The sequence below is a fragment of the Athene cunicularia genome, assembly GCF_003259725.1.
Source record: "Athene cunicularia isolate RWA chromosome 25 unlocalized genomic scaffold, athCun1 chr25_part1, whole genome shotgun sequence".
Taxonomy (NCBI): Eukaryota; Metazoa; Chordata; class Aves; order Strigiformes; family Strigidae; genus Athene; species Athene cunicularia.
In genome coordinates, this window is record NW_020799134.1 from 797,151 (window position 1) to 806,716 (window position 9,566).

General features: G+C 59.7%; 1 protein-coding gene across 2 annotated transcripts in view; it reads right to left on the reverse strand.

Annotated features, from left to right (window-relative positions):
* Positions 1–6,823: 6,823 nt before the first annotated feature.
* The window catches only part of LOC113488680 (ammonium transporter Rh type B-like), a 5,178-nt gene continuing 2,435 nt past the window's right edge, over positions 6,824–9,566 (reverse strand). The window contains exons 4-10 of one of the 2 annotated variants that reach the window (XM_026863965.1): positions 9,332–9,479; positions 8,876–9,042; positions 8,535–8,672; positions 8,230–8,363; positions 7,925–8,046; positions 7,545–7,618; positions 6,824–7,331 (exon numbers count right to left, since the gene is read on the reverse strand). In XM_026863965.1, coding sequence (XP_026719766.1) covers positions 7,266–7,331; positions 7,545–7,618; positions 7,925–8,046; positions 8,230–8,363; positions 8,535–8,672; positions 8,876–9,042; positions 9,332–9,479 — 849 coding nt within the window. In that variant the 3' untranslated portion in view covers positions 6,824–7,265. Of the gene's footprint in view, positions 7,332–7,544; positions 7,619–7,924; positions 8,137–8,229; positions 8,364–8,534; positions 8,673–8,875; positions 9,043–9,331; positions 9,480–9,566 lie in introns of those variants that run through there. The other variant, XM_026863966.1, reaches the window with a different exon arrangement.

The following is a 9,566-nucleotide window of genomic DNA, read 5'->3' on the forward strand; positions in this document are numbered from 1 at the left end:
ATCTTGGCATCTGATGAATACAGTATTCTGGGAAGGGGGGAAAAGTGAAAGGAAAGATATTAGTGCTTTGGAGGATTATGCTGTAGCTCCGCAGAGCCCCTTTAGGCAGCGGTAATACCCACCTTGCCATCCATCTCAGGTGCAGCGGTACCGTCGTGCGGCGCAACGCCGCATCGCTGACGTACCGCGTGGAGCGGCTGGGAGGCTGCTAACGTGCCCTAAAAGGGATGGGGATTTTGAGGTGGCTGATTTGGGGCTTTTTTTCCCACTTTGTTTTCAGTCTGGTTTAGGCAGAAAATGAGGTTTCTGTGATCACGAGGGTGCGTCTGTCATTTCTCACCTTTCTCCCAGGAACTTCTGAAATGGGATGACTTCAGCCCCGTTTGGCTCAATGTCAGTTTTTGCTCCCCAGTCTGTGGGAATTGCTTTGGGGCTTTCATTATATTTGTTTTTCAGAAGTTCATTTCTCCTCTTGGCTCCAAAAAGCAGTTTTTACTTAAAGGAAAAGAGCGGTGGAGGGCTGTGACCCTTCCGTTTGGACAAGGAGAGGAGAGGGCTCTGTGCAGTGGGGGTTTTACCAGGGTGCAAATGCCTCTGCCCGGGGCTAATGAGCTCTGTGGTTATGGAAGCATCGGAGCATCTCAGTCTAAGGAGATTTCAGCCCAAAAGGGCTTTTCTGAAGGAGCTCCATGCATCCACAGGCAGTGCCTGCCTGCTCCTGCCCGCATTGAGCCAGGGCTGCTTGCAGAGTCGGGCAGTTGCCCGTCCAAAGCCCATCATGGCAGCCTTTGGGCAGTGATGTGGGAAGAGAGGAACAGGCTGTGATTAAAACTCTTGATTTGGGTGTAAAGTTGCAGGTGGCCTGTGCCAGGATGGGAAGGGGCAGCCTGCCCATGGCGGGCAGCGGGTCGGTCACTGCCGGAGCAGGGAGAAGGCTTTCCAGCATCGCTTCCATGCTTGTCCTCCCACCCTCCGGCCTGCTGGTCATGCCAATTTGTCACCAAGCTGGGATTTCAATTAAACCCCAAAAGGAGGGGTCAGGGGTTATGCAAACACGGTGGTAAAGGCCACTCGCCTGGAGGGCTTTCCCGGGGCCGCTGGTGCCGGCCCCTCACTTTACACAGTCCCAATTGACCCGGGCTGAGGGCCGGCATTGTTCCCCACGCTCCATTCAAGAGGCAGTTTGTCAATAAAATTGACCTCTCGGCTCCTGGGGATGCTGCCACCTCCTCTTCCTCCTTTTCCCGACAGTTCGGCCGGAGCAGACCAAACGGTCCCTCCGTGATCTTCGCACTCCTGGATGTGCCAAGGACGAGAGCAGGGTGGGGAGCAGAGAGGCCACGTGCTGCAGGGCACAGCGATGATCCTGGCAGCTGCCTCTCCCGGTCTTGTTGGTTTTTTGATCTTTTGTTAGTCTCTGCCCTTCGGTCTTTTGCATCTGAGGGTGGTTTATAGTTGACCTGCTCAGAAACATCATCATAAGCACCAGGTCCATTCACAGAACCCCAGAATCATCCGGGTTGGAAAAGCCCCTGAAGCTCCTCCAGCCCAACCATGACCCTCCCCCTGACCCTTCCCAACTCCCCCAGATCCCTCAGCGCTGGCTCAGCCCGACTCTTCAACCCCCCCAGGGATCCCGGGGACTCCCCCCTGCCCTGGGCAGCCCATTCCAATGCCCAACAGCCCCTTCTGCACAGAAATCCTTCCTCAGAGCCAGCCTGACCCTGCCCTGGGCAGCTTGAGGCCATTCCCTCGGGGCCTGGCGCTGGGGCCTTGGCTCCAGAGACTCATCCCCCCTCTCTGCCCCCTCCTGGCAGGGAGTTGCCGAGGGCCAGGAGGTCTCCCCTCAGCCTCCTCTTCTCCAGACTGAACCCCCCCAGTTCCCCCAGCCGCTCCCCAGCAGACCTGTGCTCCAGACCCTGCCCCAGCTCCGTTGCCCTTCTCTGGCCACGCTCGAGTCATTCAATGGCCTTTTTGGGGTGAGGGGCCCCAAACTGAACCCAGGAATTGAGGGGCGGCCTCCCCAGTGCCGAGCCCAGGGCTCAGATCCCTGCCCTGTCCCTGCTGGCCACGCCAGGGCTGGTACAAGCCAGGATGCCGTTGCCCTCCTTGGCCCCCTGGGCACACTCTGGCTCATTCTCACCCCCCCAGTCCCTCTCTGACCGGCAGCTCTCCAGCCGCCCCTCCCCAGGCCAGTAGCCCCCCTGGGGGTTGTGGCAGAACCCAGATTCATCCTCACCATCTCTCATTCTCCTTTCACAACCATTAGCAGTTGCTCCCGTGAGCATCCCGTGGTGGTTTGCTGCTCGCCACCACTCAGGTAGGGTTGATGCAGGGACCTGGAGGTCTTCTCCAGCAGGACTTGAGCCCCGCTGTCCCTCCCCATTACATGATTGTCACTGGAGCCTCACGCAGGGCAGCATCTCTTCCTACCAAACCACGTGCCCGCCAGCACACCCACTCACTCCGATCCCGTTTTTGGGAGAGGTGCGAGGTTTCCCGGCAGGTTTGGGTGGTGGGGCTGCATCGGCCGCTGCTCCTGCGCGCTAATTGTGCCGGGCAGCGTCGGAAACAAGCTGTGCTTGAACCTGCAAGCCTGAGGAGGCCGTTTCAGCTGCAAGATAAATGGATATCTCGGAGCAAGTGGCAATTAGCGTGGGTAAAGAGCCCCTTAGTGACTGTCCCTTACATAACACCTTTGTTCCAGGCCCTTCACTTCATATTCAGTTTGTAAATAAACTTGACTCCCAGTTTTACTGGGGCCTTTATTCCCTCTTTATTTTATTTTATTATTCTTTTAACCCGGCGAAGAACGAGCCGATTGTTCGCCCGCGGGGAGACGCGGCGCTTTGAGGCGCTGCCCGGCCTGGCGTTGCCCGCTCGCCCCGAAACGGGCGCCGGCAGCAGCGAACAACAAAGCCACCCACGCGGCCGCCATGCCAGCGATTTTAATTGCTTTGCCCCCACTGATGGTGCCCGGAGGCTCATTACGCTGCCGGCGATGAATGAGGGCCTGAAAACGGAGCTTCGTAATTGCAGTGGGTCGAAGGCAGTGGGGGCTTTCATTGGGGGGGTGGGTTGATGGCGAGGCTGAGCTCTGCTCTCCAAGTCTGGGCTCGTGGAGGGAGTCTGGGGGACTCTGGACCAGCCCCAACGCAGGGACCTGTCTCTAAGTCACGCCATGTCCTTGTCACTGCATAACCCGCCGCTCCCGGGAGGCTTTGTCTGCACCCATGGGTGGCCTCTGCCAGCCTGGCGCTGAGAGGACACTCCGAGGCACAGCGGGGTGTGCCTTGGTGGATTTGGGGTGCCCGGTGCCGAGTTTGGGCACGCCACGGGGAGCGGGGCTCGATGGCTTTTCCGCCTTTAACCTGTCCGCTCAAGCTGTGGTTTGCTTTCACCAGCTCCTTTCCCAAAGCGCGGGGGCTGCTTGGGGAGTTACCAAGATGTTTAATACCACAAGCAGTGGCTTTTCCTCCACTGTCTGGGCTCTTCCCTTGTCGTGGCACATTGCTGCCAGTCCTTCTAACGGCCCGGCACCAGTACCGGCAATGCTGTGCCGCGATGGGAAGGCGTCGGGCGCTGCTCTTTGTTCGGCGCGGGGATGGTTGGGCCCCTGCTCCTCTCCTGAGCCTTCCCTCTCCCATATGGTGCCCATTATTAGACGTGTGCACCAGCCTCGTCTGACAAGGAGCTTTACAGGTGTCGCTCGGATAACGATTCACACTCTAACGAAGGTGGGAAAGATGATTAGCTGGCTTTCTATCAAACCGCACACGGCATCAGCTGTTCCTGGGGGTGGGGAGGTGGTGGGGGCTGTGGATGTGTAAGGACACGTACGCCGGGAGCTTGGGGAGCCCGGGCTTTGTCCTGCGTCTAATTCCAATGGACTCTCAGGCACTTCTTTGTGTGCCTTAGTTTCCCCAGCTGTAACAGAGAGATGTTGTTATTGCTTTCCCTTGTAAAACACCCTTTGAGCAGCTGATTGAGCTCCTGCATTAGCAAGAGGTGATTTAGGCAGGTCTCTTGGCAGCTGGGCTGCCGCGGGAGAGGGCAAGGGAGCTGTTAGAGTCGGGGCTCTCGGGGGACAAGGCGGGGGGGAAGAGGTGGAAACATGAATTAAATGAACCCCCTGGAAGCGGGGATGCGGTGCGGTGTGTCTGGAGCGGGGCCCGCAGGCTGCGAGAGCCCCGTGGCGTGGGGAAGAGCTCTCTGGTGCCGGTGTGGCGCCGGCAGGCGGGCAGGGCTTGCTCCACGCAGATGTGTCCGTGCCCTCCCCTGCCTGCATCGTGCTGGGGAGGGGGGGGGGGGCTTGGGTTTTTCCTGCTGATGTATTTTAAATAACGGCTTGTTTAGGTCCCAGCATCCCTGAGTCCAACACACACACACACACGCACCGTGCACCCCAACCCCTGCGAGCCAGCAGGACTTTTTCTCCAGCTCTTTCCACATCTTGAATATTGTTGGAGAGAAGGGCAAAAGAGAAAATGAGGATAAAATGAGTTTTTCTCAGCTGTCCTTTGCTCCCGGGCGGGGAAAGCAGTGCTGTCTCGCGGTACATCTCCCCGCGTCAGGCTGCGATCTGAGGGTGAGCCCTGCTTTGAAAAGTGACGGAGCAGAGAACTCCCCGCAGGGCTGAGGGAAACTGAGGCCCAAGAGGTGTCTGGCACCCAAACCACCCTCGAAGCAGAAGAGGTGTGAAGGCGGGGTGCTCACCCGAACTCCTCGTGCCCTGCCAGGGTGCGATCATCACCCAGGCACCGCAGCGACCCGCCTGTCCCGGGACGGGCACCCAGAGCAGCGGGCAGAGCCGGCGCTGCCTCTCCCCGAGCTAGCGGGGCCGGCGGGATTATCTGCTTAGCTGCACCATCTGTTCGCCAAACTGCCATCATTATGTTCAACTTGGGAAGAAAACGGCCCCTACAGAGAAGCAATTTGTTCGCTGACTAAACCTTTCAGGCTCTCGCCGTCCAAACCTACCCTCGCCGCTGCACGGGCGAGCTCTCCGCTCGCGTCCGGCTCGCTTAAACAATCTGCGGGGAGAGTGGTGGAGCGCAAGCTGGTCGTGCTGGTAAATGGGAGCGGGGAGGGCGCAGGGCTCCCCTAATCCGATTACAAAACATAACAGCCTTTCAGAGGGGCCGGGGGGGCCGGGCGAGGGGAGGAGGAGGGAGGTCCATTTCACACCCGACCCCTACGTCTGGGGGTCTCGCAATGATCTCACTGGAGGGGCTTTTCTTCCCGTCGCAGTGGGTTGCTTTTGAAACGTGCTGCGAGGAGATCAAAAAGGGGAAAGGGGCTGCCTGGGAAAGAGGAGGAGAGGGCTGGGAAGGGGGTGAGGTGGGAGGGGGGAGAGCAGGGCTTGGTGGTGATGAGTGATTGGCACCCCACTCGCTGGGGCACGGGCCCTTGTGCTGCATCTCTTGCATGTCCCTCCCCTGCGACGTGGCACCAGGGAGCGGTGCGTGTCACGGGGGCACGGGCACGTGGGACCTGTCCTCCCCTCCAACCTGCGCGGGGAGTGGGGTTGGGGTCTCTGCACGGAGCGGGGACAGCAGAAACCCTCCCCAGAGCCTGCGGTGGCAGCGGGAACGAGGCCCCGTGGCCCATTTCCCTGTGTTTTGCCGTGGAAATCAGGGGGCACAGAAGCATTTAGCAAATGTGTGGATGTCACCAGGTTTTCTGTAATGAACAACTGAAACTGGGAAGTTAAAGTGGTGGTTTGACTTATATCAAAGCGAGATGTTTAGAATTTCTGCTGGGGAGCAATGCTTCAGACCCCCCATTTTCTCTAATTTGATTTAATTCCTTTTAGAAGGGATAAAGAGCCCTGTTTGAAAGTGACTTTTTGTGGTCAGACTACAACGAAATTTTTTTCTTTTTTTTGTGCATATTTGGTGCAACCATATAGAAAAATAATCTGTGTTTCAACAGGAGCAGATATTTAAACAAGATGATCCCAAATGTGGCCACTTCGGGTGGGCAAACCGCTCGCCCCAAACCTTGCCATGCTGGCCCTGAACCCCCTGTCCCCTCTGCGTGGCATGGGGCTGTGGCCCCCTCCCCGGGGGACAGCGCTGGCAGCTGGGGACACTGCGCCCACGGGAACCCCACATGGCGAGCGCCGGAGTCTGGCACCGGAGGTGTGAAAGCATCTGGCAGCCGCCCCTGGGCTCGCGGGTGGTGGGTCCCCCCCAGGCCTCCTCCCACCGGGGACCCCCAGCGCAGCCACCATCACCCTGCCAGGAGCCCTTTGGGGCTGTGCCCCTGCTCTGGGTGCTGTAGGATCCCCCCCTTGGGATCCAAGCTGCTCATGGGCAGGAGTTTTGGGGGTTGCTGCCCACACGTGGGCAGGCAGGCAGGGCAAGAGCCTCTCTGCGGGGCAGGGGGAATGTGGAAATGGGGTGCTGGGGGCTGCCAGGGGTCCTGGAATGTGGGGGGACCTGGGGGCTGCAATGACATGGGGAGTATCCCTCTCCCAACGGGGCTGAGTGTTGGGGGGCACTTTCCTGTTTTGAGGAGGGGGCTTTTTCTTGGCCCCAGTCCCCAGTGCAAAGCAATGAGTGATAAAGGGAAGGTGAGGGGGTCACCCCTGTGATGGGGACACCAGTGTCACCATGGTCCTGCCCCTGGGTGCTGGCACACTCTGGTGCCTCAGGGCAGGGGGGACACAACAAGGATGAAACCCACCCCATGGCCATCAACTGTTGGGGTGAAGGGGGGTCCTGGGGGCTTCACTTTCCTCCTGGAAAGAAACCTGAGGGGAACTCAGCCAGGAGAGCTGGGGAGGACCTGTGGGAATTCACCACCAAATCCTGAAGCCACAAGAGATCAATGTGTTTTAATTGTGTGCAAAAGTGCCTGTAGAAAGTCTCTGCTGCTCTCTGTGGAGGCTGGTACACCCCGTCCCCGACACAGCCCCCCCTTGTTGCCTTCCTCTCTTTGGAGAGCAGTAGATGGGGAAACTGAGGCACAGAGCAGCGAGGGGAAGTGGCTGAGCCAAGTCTGGACACCCCAAGGTGTCCCTGGAGCAAGGCAGGTCACTCCCACAGCGAGCACCCGTATCGCTGCAGCACCTCTTCACCCTGCAAGGGCCCGGGAGCACCCAACAGCCCCCAAAACCTTTGGGCCCAGGAGTCAGGTCCCACATGGGGCCAAGCCTGGCTGTCCCCTGAGCAGGGTGCTGGGAGGTTCAGGCTGCCCGGCGCTGGCGATGCTGGCGGAGGGTTTTGGTGCAGGACCTCACCAGGGAGGGGTCGGGCTCATCAGACCAAGGTGCTGGTGGCTGGCTCCTTTCTGCTCACCCTGCGGTTACACCCGTCCTCGGGCACCTGTGCCAACGCAGAGACACGGAGAGGGGCAGGAATGGGCCCCGCCTGGGGCAAATCAGGGCTTGATGGGGGGGCCTGGGGGGTTCGGTGAAGCTCTGTCCCACCTGCTGCAGGAGGAGAGTGGGTATCGGCAGCCGGGTAAGCATCCAACCTCCGCAGCTGCCTGAGCCCCCTAAACCCTTTTTATTTCTACCAGCAAACCCCCAGCTTTACCTCCCAGAGGACCGTGTCTGCCGGGTCCCGCGTGGCCGGGGGAGACCTCAGCCCCTTCATTTTCAGGACGGCTCCTGAGGATGCCGAAAACCGGGCGAGGGCGTCTGAGAGCGGGGCAGCCGGCCCAGCTCGGCTCCTCTCGCCGGGCTTCCCCTGACATCTAGCGGCAGCTAGCCGGTGGGCTACCGGAGCCCCGGCCCCGGGGGGGCAGCTCCGACCCCAACCGCGGCCCTGGGGGGGTTGTGCAGCGCCGAGCACCGCTGGGCTCTGCCCGCCGTGGCTGATGGCGAGGGTCCGCTTTGGGCTTGCTCCTGCTTTTTCCCCCCAAATCCATCAATTCTCCTGCCCCTTGTTGCCCTCCCACCGGAGGCAAAACTCACCCGTGAGGCAGCCCCCGAGCGCGGCGAGCAGCAGGGTGACGGGCAGGGCGCTGAGCTGGCAGAGCGCCTGGTCCGGGGCTGTCCGGCTGCCTTGGGCCACCAGCGGGAACACGAGCTCCAGCCTAGGGATGGGTTTTTTGGGAGCTTGTTCCCCTAGGCAGGGAAACGGGGAGCTCTGCTTGTGGCTCTGGGTGATGTGCTATAAGGGGGTGCTGGAACAAGGGGGCATCCCCAATTTCAGGGGTTGCAGTGGCTCCAGTTTGGCGCATGAAGCCGCTGGCAACCCCGATTCTGGCCCATCTCACCTGCCACCGTAAGCATCTGCGGTGGCCAGTGCTGCCAGCAGCGTCCCCAGCAGGGAGCCCAGGATCCCCGGCAGCCCGTGGACGTTCTGAACCCCGCAAGTGTCTTGGATTTTCAGCCTGGAGCGTAGGACGGGCTGGGGGGAGTGTTAAGGAAAAGCTGGGGTTCGGACGAGGGATCTTTGCCCGGGGAAGCCGCACCACAGCTTGGTGTAGGCAGGTTTGGGAGCTGCGGGTTGGCAATGTGGCCTCCTCCAAAGAGAGGTGGTCCCCTGAGCTGTGTCCTCAGCTGTCCCGAGGCAACTCACCGTGAAGAATCTGAAGCCAAGTGGAGGGATCAGACCAGCCAGAAATCCAGCAATGAGGGCCCCAAAGGGGGTGACCAGCATCTCCCCGGCCATACCCATCATGGCCACGCTGGCCAAGGTGGCATCCTGGAGCTGAACCTGATGGAGCAGGACATGGTCAGGGGAATTGGCTCTGTGGAGGACATAAGCATGGGGCTGGGGAGATTTGGACTTCCTCAGGGATCAAACTGGGTCTTAACGAACTTAAGAAAGCCTAACGGAGCGTATTCATGCTCATCGTTGCTGTAGGAGGGGACGTGAGCAGTGCATGAGATTTGGGTTTGTCCCAGGAAAGGACCTACCATCCGCAGCATGCCCTCCGCGTGGAGGACAGGCCAGAGCACGAAGGTGGCCAAGGTGCTCGCCGCCAGGGAGAAGTAGGTGTTGAGCACTGCCCAGGGCTCGGCGGCGTCACGGGCGGTGGTGGCTGAGGTGAAGCTGGGCCAGAAGATCCACAGGAAGATTGTTCCTGCAGGGAAGGGGAACAGGAGGGTTTGGATGCTGGAGGTTGATCCCTCATGGGAAAGAAACTTCTGGCTAGTGCCAAAAGACATAAGTGGCCACACCAGCGGTTCAGGTTGGGCACAAGGAAAAGCTTTGTCCTGGAGAAGGTGGTGCAGCCCCAGGACAATCCCCAGGGAGGTGGATGGTTTGTAGGACTCTGCTGATCAAAGCCTCAGCCACACTCTCCTGGTGTCAGCGACGCTCCTTCCACCACCACGTCTATGACTCCAGGTTGTAGGGTTCAAGATCCTTACCAACCACAGCGAAGAAATCTGGCTGGTGCCCCGTGTCCTGCTGCTCCTTCCTCTTCTCCATATGAGGCTCGTGCAAGATCCGTGAAACCATCAAACCGAAATAAGCACCGAAGGTGTGAACGGTCAAGGAGCCCCCGCTGTCCCTCACCTGGTGAGTACAGAAAACCACCGTGCAGGAAGAGGGGATACGGGATTTGTCTCTACAGCAAGGCAGGTCCTAAAACCACGGTCACCC